This window comes from Petromyzon marinus, chromosome 48 (genome assembly GCF_048934315.1).
Source record: "Petromyzon marinus isolate PM22_M1 ecotype Great Lakes invasive population chromosome 48, UKy_Petmar_22M1.pri1.0, whole genome shotgun sequence".
NCBI classification, from domain to species: Eukaryota; Metazoa; Chordata; class Hyperoartia; order Petromyzontiformes; family Petromyzontidae; genus Petromyzon; species Petromyzon marinus.
Window position 1 is genome coordinate 4,254,603 of NC_133714.1, and position 16,566 is coordinate 4,271,168.

The window sequence follows — 16,566 nt, forward strand, 5'->3', positions numbered from 1 at the left end:
TGATGTTCATTAATAAAGTTGTACAGCACATGCATGTCAAGATTAATCCTCAGATTTTGAAAAGAAAAAAACGGCTTATTTGGAGAGAAAATGATATGTCCTATATTTTAAATATGGTTTCATGGCCCCACAAAGGAGCGTGCGTGTCTTTTACAGCACTTCAACAGCTGATGCTACACATTCAAATTAAAACTTATGCAAAAAATCGAAGTTTTGTTCCACAGAGTACTGAATAGTCACTTGAGAAAACAAAATATATTTATATGTATTTTTTTTTAAATGTACTCTTTCATTGCACGTGCTATTATATAAAAGCATTACAGTTTATAGAGATTTGCATTTGGCTCAAATTCATAGCACATTAAATATTTATTTTTAAAGAACACCCATAATGTATTGTTGGTCTTTTAATTATGCTTTACAAGTGCATTTTATTACAAATCAAAAAATGCATGATGTGATGGTTGAACTCAAATGAAGATGTCTGCAATCTACACAGAATTAAAGCAGAATTAAGCTAAACTCATAATTATCCATGCTTTAATTGTAATTCTCTCTTGTGGAGTGTACAAATATGGAAATCTACATGTACAGTACATGTACAGCCCTTTGTTAATCCACTGCTGGATGAGGTCTCTCCCCAGGCCATGCAACTTTGTGGGAGTTATCTATCTATGTATATATTTATGGCCCTATTATGAATATTATTATATTTATGTATGCCCAACGCACACACAATTCAGTGTGTATTGACAAAGGTGTCGAGCATATCTGTGGCAGCATAGAAGTACATTTCAACATTGGGTGTTGCTGCGCTTTCCTCTGCTGCCCCGCCACATTGCCCCACAAGTTATAACTTGCTGTTGTGCATGGTGGTCGCCCATCCAAGCATTAGGGCAGGCCCAATTCTGCTTGGCTTGTGATATCTGATGAGATAGGATGTGTTCCAGCTGATTCAGTTATAGGCAATATATAGCAGTGGTACCTTGAGAGTGAAATTAAAAATGTCTCCCGCTCCAAGACCAATTAAGCAGGGCTCACTTATCTTAGCGCCACTAAGCATGTTGTGGAAATTCTGAGTTTTGCAAAACATCTGGCCTTTGAATACGAACACATGTGAAAGCTGCTATAAATAGCATGGGAGGATAGAGTAATCGGCTTAATAGTTCAGAATAAAATATGACAAGAAAGCATTGTGAACATGATGGGGAAAGAGGAGGCTGGGATTGCTGGGGCACATGTGCAGGACCGAGAAGGCCAGGTTACTGAGATGGGCATTGGAGTGACGTCATGATCTCAGAAACCAAAGTTGAGACGTAGAGCCACTTGTTGGGATAATGTAAGAGCAAACAATGGAAGTTTGATTTGACTGTTCAACAAATTGTGGCACCTGACAGAAGGAAATAAGCGATGGCAAGGCGTAGTTGTATCGATGACGTCGACTGTGACGACCTTTACAGTTCTTTGGTGGTGGGGGGGGGGGGCAGTCTTTCTGAAGGAATTCCCACAAAACAGTACTAGTTGTATCCACTTCAGATAGATGGTGGATTGACTCGGACTCAACCAGAGCTTTTGTCCACAAAAAAATTAGGGTTTTGAAAAGGTTTGTGAAAATGTTTGGATTTCTGGCGTTCATCTCACACTCAGCTCTGGGATACAATTGCTGCAGTGAGTGAGTTTGGGTTATTTGGACTCATAAGCAGGAGGCATGCCAGTCCAGTTGGATTATGTGTCAAGCTTGGCTGCGGTACACAGAAGGCTAAATATGTTTCTGAAAACATTAAACAAGTGGGCCTTTTAAAATTTTATTTTAGTCCTTTTGATGGTCCATTGGCCGAGATGCTCTATTGACATGCCCCATATGCAGACACTAATAAGCACGATATGTGCTTTGACAGACTTTTTAACAGGTTGTGGTATGCTGATGGTCGTTAGCAAAGATATACATTCTGACGCATTCTTTAAACTCATACTGTTAAAGTGCATCGTATTAAACTAAAGCTATTAAACGTGTTTTTATTTTAACAGGTAAGGCCCACTGAGCTAGACAGCTATTTTTCAGAAGCGACCTGGCCACAAATGACAACTGAACGAAGTGGCTTATGTGGGAATTGATAGCAACCAAATCATCTTAACCCATGGTTCGTTTATACGGTACATACGAATCCAGTAAACGTGGAACATTGGCCCAACGTTGTACAAAAAAGTGGTCCAACGGCTTCAACCATGAGACAACATTGGCCCAACGTTATATATTTACTTGGAACTCCTCATATCCACGGTCATGTTAAGGATCAATATTGCATATTGCTATTATCCACAAGGTTCTCCCAGATTTCACTCCATTCAGTTCAGTTGCATTTATTAGGCATAGCCCTGTGAGCCATTCGGCTCTTGAATCGGGTGCAAACGCCTTTTGGCGTCATGTGGTCGAGCACCAATTGAGTCGAGGCTCAAAAGAAAGCCGTCCCTTGGTGTGGACCAATCAGTTTCAAGGACAATGCCACATATATTATCATAGTATGTTTTTTTGTTTGCATTTTGACTGCAGGTATTGTGGTTAATGCATACATGAATCCTCGTAAAAAGGTTTCAGTTTTGTTGCCAGAAAAAAGGGGAAAACCCATATTATTATATCTTAAAGTGACTACGCGCAACAGAAATATCCAGGGAAAAAAACAGCAAAGTCTTCCAGAAAAAGAACCGTATATCAACGCTGTATGCAAAAAATCCCAGTGGGATGCAAGTCAAACAATAACAACCATAAGACAATTTAGATTAAAGTTATCAGTCTAATTCTGTACAACAACAAACAAATATGGCTGGCTAATCCAAAACGTTTTCGAAATCACCAAAATAAAGCTATAAAAACAACATAACAGTGAACTTGGGAAAGTTCACGGATAATTGTGGACTACAGAAAAATTTTTGCTCACCCAGTGTAGCTCCACAACTGGGTAACTGGGTAAATGGATTAAAGGTGTTTTCTGTAATGGGCATTTTATCGTTCCAATAAGCCCAGCAGTAATATTTTACATCAAGTGTAGCTGTACAATGGTTTGTGCCTATTGTGCCAATATGCAGTTCATTTTCTGTTTGTATAACTTTGTTTAAGTATCGAGAGTATAAGCGAGTAGACTCTAGTCTATATCACGAACGGAGATGATTAAAATCGCATTGCCCCTTTCATTACCATCAGTCATGATCAATCCACTGTTGGCTGAAGGCCTCAAGCCTCATCACATGGCATATTTCAGCAGGGCTACACTGGGCTGATGACCACTAAGAATAGTGAAACCATTTAGTGGGGAGTGGGAATTGCTGTGGAGGAAGATGTAGCTATACAACGCTGATGATACTCTTTGGTTCTATTGGGTAAAGTCACGTAGGTAAAAAATAAAATAACAAAAATCACGACGTTTCGGCCACAACACAAGCGGCCTTCATCAGGTGAAGGGACGAGACTGTCTGGAGGACAGCGCTGGAGTGAAAAAAGCCACGCTCAGATCACGACCTTTAAGCTGTGTGAGAAGAAACAAAGCGCCTTGACAAATGAATTAGCATATAATTTAGCATTGCAATGGCTCATTGAAATAGCTAAGTTAAAGTATACACATCCGCAGAGGCACCCCTTGACAAAGGAATTAGCATAGAATTTAGCATTGAAATCGCTGAGTGATTAGCTTGTAACTGGTCACAGAAATAGCTATGTTAAAGTCAGAGCATATACATTCACCGAGGCATCTAGTACTAATCAAACAGGAGAATTTAGCGAAGCACAACCACGCTCAGACCGCGGACCTTTAAGCTGTGTGCGAGCAAACAAGGTGTCCTGACAAATAAATTAGCATAAAAATTAGCATTTGATTGGCCGATTTTAGAAAAGAGGTGGTGTACGTGCCGGTGGACTTGATGGTGTGAAAAGGGAATTTATAAGAGCTGCGAAAGTTTGGGGTACCACTACTTGAAAAATATACTGTACCATTGAAATTAGTTTAATGTTTAGTTCGATTTAGAACATCTTTCCAATGGTTGCTTAATTTGAAACCATCTTCTCGGTTGAAATTGTGTCTGTGTTTGTAGATCTGAATTGCCTCGTGAACAAATTTCTGATCAAAACCCGTGGGTTTGCAAAGAACCTTGGTATCGGAGAAAATTATATCGTGATCACCCAGAGCGTGAAGGCCCCTTGTGTTGTGGCCGAAACGTCGTGATTTTTGTTATTTTATGTTTTACCTACGTGACTTTAACCAATAGAACCAAAGAGTATGGATCCTAGCAGTCACGAAAGCTTTAAATCTAGAAACGCTGATGATCCCTAATAGCTATACAATGCTGATGATCCCTAATAAAGGCGAATTAAAAGGTCCCTTCTCAGATGCTAGTTTTAGCATTGGAATCGTGGGTTTATCTCATTATTCCTCTTTTGCTCCTTGTTGTTGACTTAATTGCAATGCCGTGCTTTGTAGCGTGTACTATATTCGGGCAAATGATTATTTTTTTGTTATATTAAAGTAACTTTGACGCATTTGTCTGGACACATTCTCACCCTCTCGCGCTCAGCCGGCTAAGGAATGCGGGGTGACGTCACGCGCCACTTTATCCAATCGCTTGACGAGGCGTCAGAGACGCGGGGGTGGGGAGGGGTTGGTGGGGGGGTTGGTGGGGGGGTGGATCTCACACTGGTCACGTGCGCGGGTTCCGGCCAATCGAGACGCACGCCTGGGGTGAGAGTGGGAACGTGGGGGGGAGGGAACGTGGGGGGAGGGAACTGGATCCCAACCACGTGACCGTCTGATGATGACGACGTCGCAGCAGCCATCTTGGTGAAGGATGTCAACAGGAGTCTTGAGAGGCGAGAAGGGGGAGGGGATGGGGGGGGCCAGAGCGATGACGTAACCGACCGATCGCCATATTAACGGTGGGGGGAGGGGGGTGAAGGGGTGTTGGTAGGGTTCCCCTTACCAAGATGGCCCGCGATGATCACTGTGGTGGGGGTGGTTGGTGGTGGTGGGGGGGTGTGAGTCAGGGCTGGCTCGGCGAGGAATGCAGCTCCCGAGTTTGCGGGAGATGGAGTCAGAGAGAGGCAGCGGAGGTAGCGGGGGAGCGGCGGCTGTGATTTCATTTTTTTAATAAGACAGTTTCATTTTGTTGTTGTTGTTTGGATAACTATTATTTATAAACACGTTGAGATTTAAAAGTCTAAACTCTGCAGCCATGAGCTGCCGCTGTTTTCGCTCGCCGTTTAACGCCCGCTCCTCGGGTTAATAACGCGTTTACTGTAAGCGTTTACAGTATATATGTAACGCATTGTTCAACACTTTTTTTATTCTGTCGCTGCGCGTGTGTTTTGTAAAGCGGTTTCGCGTCGTCTGCTTTCGTTGTAGCGTTCGGCCACGCGAGCGAGGAATAGTCGCGAGAGAGAGAGCGAGCGAGCGAGCTGTGTGGTTTGTGGACACCGATTCGTGATAGCAATGACAATGCTGTGCGAGAGAGCGCGGGGCCGGGGCCACCAATAGAATCTGACTCCAGCAAAACCACTAGTCCGGTTCACAGCCGCTCCAGCAAGACGAGAAGAAGAAGGAGAAGAACCGAGCAGCAGCAGCAACAGCAGAATCCTGAGCTTCAGCAGCAACTTCTTTGCCTAGCCTTAGGACGCAAGAGGAGACGCGTGGGGAGAAGTGAGAGAGCGGAGCCCGGGCAGCCACGGGGAAAAATGGCGCCTGCTCCGCTCTCCTTCGCCTCCTCTCCATCATCATCATCGTCGTCGTCGTTCTTTCATCTCAACGTCCGTTGCTTCTTCTCGTCGACCTCGCTGACGCTGCTGATGCTGCTGCTACCGCTGCTGCTGCAGCTACCGTCATCCGAGCAGCAACCGCAGGGGTCGCCGCGGTGCCCGCCCGGCTGCTCGTGCCGAGGAGACGGCGCCGACTGCGGCCGCGCGGCGCTGGGGCGAGTCCCCGCGGGGCTCCCGGGCGAAGTGGCGCAGCTGTGAGTGCCTCCTTCCACCTCATCATCTCTCCTCAACTCTCTCTCTCTCTGTGTGTGTGTGTTGCTGCGTTTCCTGTGGACCTGCCGATGTCGGGGACAGCTGCGAGTGGCCTCGTCGGCGCTTGCGTTGTTCGTGTTGCGGCTGCTGTGTGCGAGGAGAGAGTGTGCGCCCTCATTGCTGGGGGCAGCTGTTGGAGTGGCCTCGTCACTTCTCCGCGTCTCGCTGTAACGCTGCGACTCGGAGCGACGTGTGCGTTTCGGTTTCGTGACTTGTGAGGCGCTTCATGGTCTCGCGTCGCCTGTGTGGGTGCGTGTGAGAGACTGAGAAAACGACTGCGTTGGATGCAGCTGTGGGCCTCCTCTTCGGTGTCTTGTCGGGGTGACTGTGTGCGAGACTGCATGTTGACTGTCTGCGTGCGACTTTGTGAGAGTTGCTTGTGTGTGTGTCACTGTGTGGAGAATTAGCTATGAGTGGCCTCCACATATCTTCTAATTTCCCATCTCCCTGTCTGAATGTGTACAACTGTGTGTGTGTGAGAGACTGTATATGGGGAGCGGTGGTGCAGCTGTTAGCGCGACGCGCTTTACAAACGCCGGCGACCCCAGGTCGATTCCCGCTCACGACTAACAACCAGTGACGATTATCTGAACCGATAATGGGCGTCCCCTATGTCGACTCAGCCTCAAATGAGTACTTGTTGCGGTGTGTAAACATCGCCACGAGGGAGACAAAGGCGGCCGGCCGTGGTGTTGGCCACCCATCCCCACGTGTGCCATGCGGGCCTTCATAGGTGCTCGCTAACAGCACTTGACCCAACAGTCTTGCTAAGGCTGTACGGAGGGATCTTTGTCTTGGCATGTGACTGTCCCTCTGTGTCTGACTGCGACTGTATGAATGATTGTATGTGTCTGGCTGTGTGCAACACAATGTATAACTTTGTCCGTATACTGCCTGTGGTTTTGTGTGTCTGCGTATGTGTCTGTGTTTATATGTATGTGCGGCAATGTGGGTGACTTCAGGTATTCACTGTGTGTGTGCAAGTTTATACATGTATGTGTCTGTAATTTTCTGTATGTATATACTGTGTTCAGTATGTCAGGATGTGTGTGTGTATGTCTATATACTGCATGAATATGTATGTATACTGTGTTCGTCTGTATAAGTGTGAGTTTCTGTGTGTATGTGTCCGTATATACGTCTGTGAGTGTGTATATCTGCTTGCTATATGTGGGTATACGTGTATTTATAAACATCAACACCGGGTAGACCGAGGCAACATATACACGGGTGGGTATATTCTCCAAAGATGCCAACCTAAGTTGCATAAATGTATATTGTGTTTGGGCATGCGTGCGTCTTTGCGTCGGTATTTTCATAACTAAATGAGTGTATACGCTATTTGTTTTGGGTGTTTGTGTATTTATGCATGAACGTGTATGCTGTTATACACATCTGCAGTACGGTATACAATGTACCTAAGAGTACTGTAGGTGTATATGTCTGTATTGTGTACTGCATTACCTTTGTGAATGCGTTTGTGTGGGTATCTCTGTGTATGAGTGTGTGTATACAATACGTGTGTGCGTGCATTTGTGTCCAGTAGTAGTCTTCGCTTCATAAACACAACTTTCGTGCACTCTACCCCCCTCCATCGTTGACTTCTTTCTCTGTCAGCGATCGCAAGTTTGATCGCTTGCCCGCCTCAAGTCTTCACTCTCCTGAGTCGTTTTACGCTTTTTTGTAAACACCCCCACACCCTCTCTCTCTAGCCTCACGCGATTTCCACCACTCTTACTTGGCCAGTGTCATGGTTTTTCATCTTGAATAAGGCCTCCTTTCTCTACGTGCTCATGATCCCCACGTTTAACGTTCCAGGGTCAAGGTGTGTCCCCCCTCTCTAACCTCCCAGGGTCTTTTTATTTTGGTTCAACCTGCCACAGTCCCCTCTCCCACGGGCTATGTTTTCAATCCACCCCCACAGGCATCTTCAACTCTGCACCCTCCAGGGTCATTTTAATTATTTAATGAAACCCTCTACAATCTTCGAGACCCATTTATGTCCACTGTCAAGGTCCATTCTGCCAGGACCCATTTTCTCTAACCCACCAGGAGGGCCATCGGCTCCCCAAAACGATTGCCCCGTAATCCCATCCACAAACTCTGTAACCCCCTTGGTGCAGCTTTCCATCTTTTTAGGACTCCCATGCCTACACTTTCTGGGGTATCCCTACCGTATCTCTGCAGGTCCCCTTTTACAAACACTCCCACTCACTATTCCCCCAGGCCTTCCTCTTTTCACCTATCTCCCGGGGTATCCTTCACCCTCCTAGGGTCCATCAATCTTCATTCTGACGGGGAGTATTGCCTTCCATAGGTATATATCGTGTGACGTAAACAGCATGAGATGTTCTTACCAAACCCTTACCGTGCCTATATGTGTAGGAACGGTACACAATTGCGCTGTGTGTAGGGTAAATGGGGTACATTGTGTGCCTATACAGTGCACGGCACTATGTCATGCATAGAATGAGTTCTGTGCTGTTGCATTTCATGTTATGTGTATACTGTACATGTACGGCGCGTTTTGGCAATCAACTGCTGGACTAGGGGGCCCCCTCCACTCCGAGAGAAATTTGACCATACTTCACCACATTTTACAATGTCGGTTTGGGGGTGGGGTAGCGTAGAACAAATCGATTTTGCTGTACCGCTACCCCTCTATTGCCCACAACGGCTGTTATAACTGTCGTCTCACATGGTTGTCACAATTTCTCAAGCACTCTGTCTAGCCCCACAAAGCCTGCTGGGGATTCGGTCAAGTTCTGCTCATGCGGTATATATGTGATATAATGAAGTATGCGTAATGTGCTGGTAGGGGGCTGGACGTGCTTTTTTTTGGTGGTTTGTGTTTCCATTCATTGAGACGACAAGTGGCCACTTTCGTATTCAAGGTGAAGGTTTTAAAGTGGCTGCACATCAAGTGTGTTCTGGTAACAACTCGTCAGTATGTGCATTGGTTGTTTACACCACTTTGCACCTAGAACCTACGTGCTCACGTAGGGGGCACTGAGAAGCAATAAAGTACAGGCTGTAATTTTTGTTATTCATTTTCTTTAGAAGCCACGTTAATGGTTGAAAGTTCCCAGGTGTCGTCAAAATGCAGTGAACGCTGCCATTGTTGTGGTTGTATATTACCCTGCACTAAATCAAAACCGACATCTTTGTCAAAAGAATATCTTAGGTAGACGCTGAAGAGAACAAGTGGCTATTATATTTGACAAATGAGGCAGAATGCATGCACACTACAGTGTCTGAAAAAATGTGTTACTCTTTTTTTAAGCATCCTTTTTCTCTAGGATTGCTGCCTACCCTTGTATTTGTAATTGTTACAAATAAATGAACCAAACGCTGTAAATCCTCGACTTGGCAGCCAAGTTGGGTTGGAGTCCAATTGATGGCATTGGCTGCAGCGAATGAACCTCACGTGATTTATTTTCGTGCTTTTAATATTAGGAGTAGCTTGCCTCCTGAGGTGGCTCAGCGGTAGAGCAAGCGGTTCGTAATCGGACGGTTTGCGAAGCTTAAATCATGGTTTGAGGCTGATTCAGCCCATCATTCCTCCGGGATATATAACATAGATACGTCGGACAAAATTTTTCCTATGTATAGACTTGCCCCCGCCCGAGGAATGTGGAATTTCAAACACCGGCTCAGGGTTGTTACCAAGAGATGACCGCTGCTTCAATGCTCATTTGAGCAAGGCAACTATTTTTTGCCTCCTAATGTCAAAAGTGTTGGACCGAATAGAACGCAAACTTGAGCTCGGAACAACAGAGGGCTTGCGTTTCGTAGGCACATAGACTTGGAATTTGCAGTAGAGAAGTTAGCGAAATGTAACGGCTCTATAATTAGGAATGTGAGCTTGATAAACAACTACCCTAATGGTAAAAGTATGCAGGACCACTTGTGGCTTGGCCGCACTTTCACGGGTAGCTGCTGCTACGAATGAAGAAGATACAGATTTCTAGTTATCCCCTTGGATGGACATGCGTTTTGTGAGCATTTTCAATGTAAAGTTTGTCATTTGCTTCTCTTATAAGCCCTGCTTCATTGACGCCTTAAGTTTGTGGTATTTAGAACAAGTATTGTTTTGAATTACCAGGAACATCTGTGTTGAAAGCTGGGTAGTTATCAATCTAGATATTATTTTTTCCTCTGCATCTTGGCAGTTGAATTCACATTCACAATCGTTGCACATGTCAAATAAAAATGAAAGCAGCAAGCTTGGCTATTTCACTTGGCAGTAGGTGATAAACATGCCCTACAAGGACTGTAATACTGGAGGTGGTCGACTGTGAGCCGCACAACCAAACAGGACAGTTTTTATTTCAGTAGAGCACTGAATTATACCTCTGTGAACACCTATAGGCTAATGGCTTAGTTTTAGAAACATTCAATGTAAAACAGCCTAGTGTTACCTCGACTTCATTTTAAAGGGCCATGAAACACAGCCTACGTAGTAGGCATGTATTGATGAATTGTTTCAGTGATCAAAACCGATGATTTTACTCATACATACATTCATTGCATTGTGTGTGAGAATCGATTATTTTCAATATATTGTATGTAACTGTATTCTTTGGGTCTTTCGGTAAAGGCACGTAGATAGGCTTTGTTATTTCCTTTGAACCTATTTACGTGACTTTACCGAAAGACCCAAAGAATATGAATTCCTACAGTCACGAAAGCTTTATGTCAAGATTTTTGTGTGTAACTGGTTCCTGTAAACTAAATTGAAACAATTTTTTATTTTACCAGGTAAGGCCCACCTAGCGATATAGCTCTTTTTCATAAGCGACCTGGACACATGGAAGCTCAACTAAGTGGCTTATCATTGGAAATGTATCGCAGCCAAATGCTCCAAGCGCACGTTTCTAAATCAGAGCCGCCAGAGGTTCTTAATGCACCACAATGGCATAAGATAAGTACATTTTTAAAATTGAAATTCCAAACCCGAATAATGATATTAGAATCGTGAAGTGGTGGTATATACTTCACAAGCCCAAATCACGGATGTATGGTTTGGCAACTGCATATCATCCTACAGTTGGTCATGTGCCTGATCCCATCAGATCTCGGAAGCTAATACAAGCACTAAGCCTGACTTAGTGCTTGCTGACTTAGTGCTTGTATCAGAAAACGCCCGGTTTAGTAAGCCAGCTGTGGGGCTATGTTGTGGGCAGCAGAGGGCAGCGCAGCAGAGCACGTTGTTGTACTGTAATTCTATGCTACCAAATACATCCTCCGTGTCTTTAAACCTTAACTGACGAGCGTGTAAAGTGTGGAGAGATAACCCCTATGGCCTGAGCAGTTTGGGAAAACCCTCATCCAGGAGTGGATTGACAAAGAACGTGTACATCATCCTGTAAAAGTGTGCATGCTTTTGGCAGTGGTAAGGCTTTCCGAGGGAAGTGCAGACCTATAAAATAAGTATCGGTGACAAGCTATAGTTGAGCATTCACATTTTTGGAAGGCATCTTGATCTTCCATTATAAACCCAGGTGTTTGGGATTCACATCTCACATGTTGCTTTGCTCAAATCTTGTCACTTGTGAATTGAAAATACAGAATTGTTTGTGGATTTTGCCAAAAAAAAAAATTTTGTTTTGAGCAAAGCATGTCTGAGCTTTTATATTTGTGTACTGTACTGGATGATTGCCTCGACTGTTGTAGTGTGCTGCCTGCCTGACTGTTTTTTTTATTCAACGGAACACTGATTTAAGTTATTTTACATGCATGATTATTGCCTGGAAAACACACCCACTCCTTGTAGATTCTGTGAGCTTTGCACAGACTTAAGCTCATGGTGTGCATTTGTTGGTTGTTGAACTCGCGCCTACCCATTCTGAATGCACATTGGTAAAAAATGCAGTTCCATTTTGTGAACGTGCAGTGCTGTTTGAAAGACAAAATCGTATTGCATAAGCACATAATGTAGAGCACTATTTGCAAATGGTATCTTAATACGAGGTGAATGTCAACATTACAAAATACTTTTGCCTGATTAAGTTTACTGCCATCAGCGGGCAATAAAAATAAAATAAAATTGGAGGTCTGCGGGAGGTCGAATTTCTTTCTGTTGCCTACATGATTTGAAGTGCCACAAACAGGCTATAATTACCTGAAGAAAATTGAGCTTTGTTGCATTTAATGGTGTGATTGATGGAGCCAATTTACTCTTCTTTATCCCTCCTTCCTTCATGCTTCCCTAGGGAACTTCAACACAATCAGATTGCCAACATCCCGACAGATGCGCTCCGACATTTGGTCAACTTGCAAAAGTTGTAAGTTTCACTCCATGACCATGTTTCATGACCAAACGATGTGCTCTTCAAATAGCATTCACTGAGCCGGTACAATATGTAAATGTTTTATATTGTGTGTATGCCAAATGTTGCCTTGTGGCAGTTAAATCCAGATTAGCCTGGCAGTTTAGTGCAGGAGTGTTTAAACTTGGCGAGCATATCCACGTGGTAGGATTTGAACTCTCGACCTCTTGCTTGCAAGGCAGATTCTTGGCCCACTGAGCTGCCCAGCCAGGTTTTGATGTATGCTAATTCTGCGAGCTTATGTGTGCTTTCAAACGGGAGCAGCAATCGGACATTGGGAGACCATTTCATTTGAAGTCATCACTGGTCACACTTGTTGCATATGGTTAAACAGTATTTTCATTTGCCTAAAATCCAGGTGTGTATTTTTGCATCTTGTTATATAGAGCACTAATAGAGTTAACACAGCAATATTGTGTTAATTCGGGCCAAATGTTTTATTTATGTTATGCTTGTAAAGAAAGCGATTTTCCCTGTACAATCTATGTGGGTGCAGTGTTTTTTTTTAAATCAGGTTTGTGAACTATGCTTATCTAACTACATTTAGTGCATGTATATCTTCTGCTAGGGTAAATACGGAACATGTCCAGTATCTTGAAATATGTTTTAAGATCACTGTGGTACCAACATACTCCCTTCAGCTTTTGGAGGCCTTGATCCAGCAATGGAGTGATCTTGGCTGATGATGATGTCACTTACTACCTTCCTGCTGATTACCGATGACACTACATCCGTGGCAGGTCATACCTGTAGTTGGTACATCTCAGAGGCAAGGGTTGGTGGATCACACAGATTTGTGAAACTACTAAAGCCTGTGGGCTGCGAGGTGCCCATAAGATGGCAGTCACCCCGCATGGATTTTGTGGAAATTGGAGTTATCCCCCTTGTATTCGTGGGATTTTTCAGGTACTCCGGTTTCCTCCCACATACCAAATGCTCATTAAAGGAACTTGACAAACATCTCTACGCAAAACCCTCCTGAAAAAAAATATAGTTTTGAGACTTCGGTTAGACTTTTCCTGGATAAATAAATGACATTATTATTGTATGTAATTACTGACATTGATCCCCCAACAGTTGATAATTCTGGTGACATCATTGACCCCACTGCCAGGCATACGTGACCTGCCATTAGGTCACAAGCCCTAGGTTATGAACTACTGCACTATGCTTTACATAGGATGTACAGAAACACAATGCTTGGCCTTATGTGCAGTCCAACCCAGTGTTGGCTCACTCGAAAGTGTAGACACATGGAAAGTTATGGAGGAGGAAATGCATGCTTTAGTCTTTTAAAGTTTGTTCCAAGCTCAGGGTAAAAAATTTGTTTCAGTTTAGGTAATTGTCCTGCGCTTATACAGAATTTATGCAAAACCCAAGACGATGTTCTCAAAAAAGGCTGTAGACATCTTATGCCAACTTAACAGATTTTTCTTTATTCTTTGCATAGGTGTGCTTGGTTTTAGTGTTTTCATGTTCAGTAGTTAATTGATGGTTCTCAAGGACAATTTAATTGTTACCTTGTTTTTCTTTCGAACGGTTGGAGACCAATTAACATCAGAATTGAGCACTTCCATTCATAATATTTTGCCAAGCCTATCTTATTTTAGCTTTTTGATCAATATAAACACACCAAAGTAGTTCAGAAATGAAGCATTAAAAACATGTTTTATATTTATTCACAAAGCATTTCAATATTTTTATGATTTTAATTAAAAAAATTATAACACTATTGCATCAGCAAGTGGTCAGTTTTGAAACCCACGTGAAATTCATCTCTCCGTGGCTGTTTCTGTGTCTTTTAGCTGCGGTGCATAGTTGCACAGTGGAGTCCCAGGATTGGATGTCGCGAGCAATTGGTTTACAAACGTGTTCCAGTTGTCCAAATACGTCTGGGGTCCCGGGTGTGGTACGTGCCTGCCGCGTGGATCTGTGCGAGACTCTCTTCGGGCTAGGAAGCACAGAATGGTTCACTTGTAAGCAACGTGTGTGAACCCGTTTCCCCACGCATGCCTGCTCCGGTAAGCGGGGAACCCTGCGCGTTCAGACTCCAGTCACAGGGGCTTGAAGCAACAGCGCCGATGTCACTCTTGATTCCATGGGGACCGACATTTCAGCAGCAACAAAAAGCCAAGCGAACTCTCACATGGAAGCCTTTTGCTTTGAAAGATGTGCAAGACAATAAAGTAATAGCTCTTATTTCGAATGTAGTCATCTCTCAGCCAAGTGCATAATGGAGGGAGCTGTGGCATGGATACAAAGAAATGGTTTATGTAGACATGTAAATGAGGGTATTTTTATAATTATTTAGCCACCTAGAATGGGGGTTGACCCTCAAGTGTGCATGCAGGGAGCTGCAGTGTAGTATTTAGCACGTTACGCAACAAACCCGGTAGACACAAGTTCGATTCCTGGTCATGGGCAATATCAATGGTTAGTTTAACACGTATGCATTCGCGACCAATACCATCCGTGATAGAGGTTTTTGGGTTAGATCGCGTAAATATCAATGTTTATTTTCTGAACCGGTCCTCGGTCAACTCAGCCTTTCACGAATATCCAGTGCGGCGTTTAAAACATTACCACCGAGGAGACAAAAGCAGTTGGTTGTAGTTCAAGCCACACTGTCCCCTCGCGTACCGTAATCCGTAATGGCCTCATAGGTGTTTGCCAACACCACTTACCCCCCAGCAGCCAGTTTAGGCTATATGGGGGATATTTGTCTGTGTGCACATTTGTGTGCGCATGTGCACACAAATGTGTGTGCGTCCCATCTGTTGGCATTCGAGCGCTTCTGGAGGTCGGGGGGGGGGGGGGGGGGTGCCCAGCTGCCCTGCAGGCACGGAGTACTCACACTCACAAGGCTGTCATTGTGCACCGTTCATCCCCACATCCGTTTGGGGCTGCCTGTGCTCACGGCGGGCGGGCGGGCGAGCGCGAGCAATTGACGCTCCGTTCGTGCGTACGGCCTTCACCTTTTGTTTGTCTGCGCTGCGCGGCCTTTAAAATTGATAATCACCTTTGTGCCAGGCCCACTTACAATGCAAGAGCTCTGGACGGTGGGAGCCCATAGGAGGGTTTCCGACCACCCCCCTTCCCCCCCCCCAAAAAAAAAAGTGGACCGTAGAAAGGAAAGCTTAAAAGGAAAAAAGGGTTGGAAACGGCCGTAGCCTATTGACAGTGTTTCTAAGTACCAGCGTGTGAAGTTTGTGGTGTTGATGCCCCTTGCTGGGGGATAATGAATTTCTGTGGGGTCCACAGCTGTGCTTGCTTTGCTGTTGGCACTTGTACAACAATTCCTTTCTGTCTTTGTCTGCTCCTCTCTCAGGCAGAACCTTTGCTTTGTAGTGGTGCTTTGTTCCATAGATAGGGCTATTTGGCAGACATTTCAAGTTGAGCAATGGTCTCTCTGCAAATCCGCCTTATACTGGCTTGCCAAATTTTAGCCGTTGGACAATGTGAACTTCACATCTACAATTTTCTAACAAATCCTATCCAAGCGCATTTGATCTGCTTTGCGTGTTTCTGTGCTTCAGAATGAATGTGTGTGGCAAATTGGGAGTGGTAGGAAAATGCTTGAAATTACATTGAGAGACAGAACGAGTAACACGTGTATTAGAGAGCAAATGCAATTTAGAGACAACGCATTAATTGTAAATAAAAGTGGCCTTGCGTATGACATGTCACGTGGAAGGGATAATGACCGGCGGTGGTCCAGACTTAATGGAGTGACGGTTAAAGGAGGAAACATTCCAGACGCGTGATAGCTTGGAGAGACCTTCATCCAGCAGTGGATAGATGATGGCTGACGATGCATACAAAAAAAGTAAAAATGGCTTCCCTCACATGCAAATGAGGTAGAGCTCAATCTCCCGTTTACGGCCTTGAACCATTGATGGAAATTCCACATTCTCCTTGATGGAAACAGGTCGGTGCCCAGGGCCCAACCACTTTTGGTTTACAACAAATTGGTTCTCGTTTTAGCAGCCCCAGGGGTGTGAAGTTCAGCAACACTGTCCGACTGGGATCTCAATCAGCAACCTTCTGGTTGTGAGTTGTGCACTTGAAATGGCGAGCTTACGCAGCATCAGTTGCAATTGTCACGCAAGTGCCTCTTGCAAAGGAGATGGGGCAGTGCTAATATATTTAAACTTACATTTTTCATTAAGGCCGTTGTTGCTTTTA

At 44.4% G+C, this 16,566-nt stretch overlaps 1 protein-coding gene across 3 annotated transcripts in view; it reads left to right on the forward strand.

The window, feature by feature from the left end:
* Window positions 1-5,032: 5,032 nt before the first annotated feature.
* Window positions 5,033-16,566, forward strand: part of LOC116952672 (leucine-rich repeats and immunoglobulin-like domains protein 3) — a 73,861-nt gene continuing 62,327 nt past the window's right edge. For 2 of the 3 annotated variants that reach the window (XM_032972241.2, XM_032972242.2), the window contains exons 1-2: window positions 5,033-5,991; window positions 12,265-12,336. In XM_032972241.2, coding sequence (XP_032828132.2) covers window positions 5,717-5,991; window positions 12,265-12,336 — 347 coding nt within the window. In that variant the 5' untranslated portion in view covers window positions 5,033-5,716. The remainder of the gene's footprint in view (window positions 5,992-12,264; window positions 12,337-16,566) is intronic. The other variant, XM_032972243.2, reaches the window with a different exon arrangement.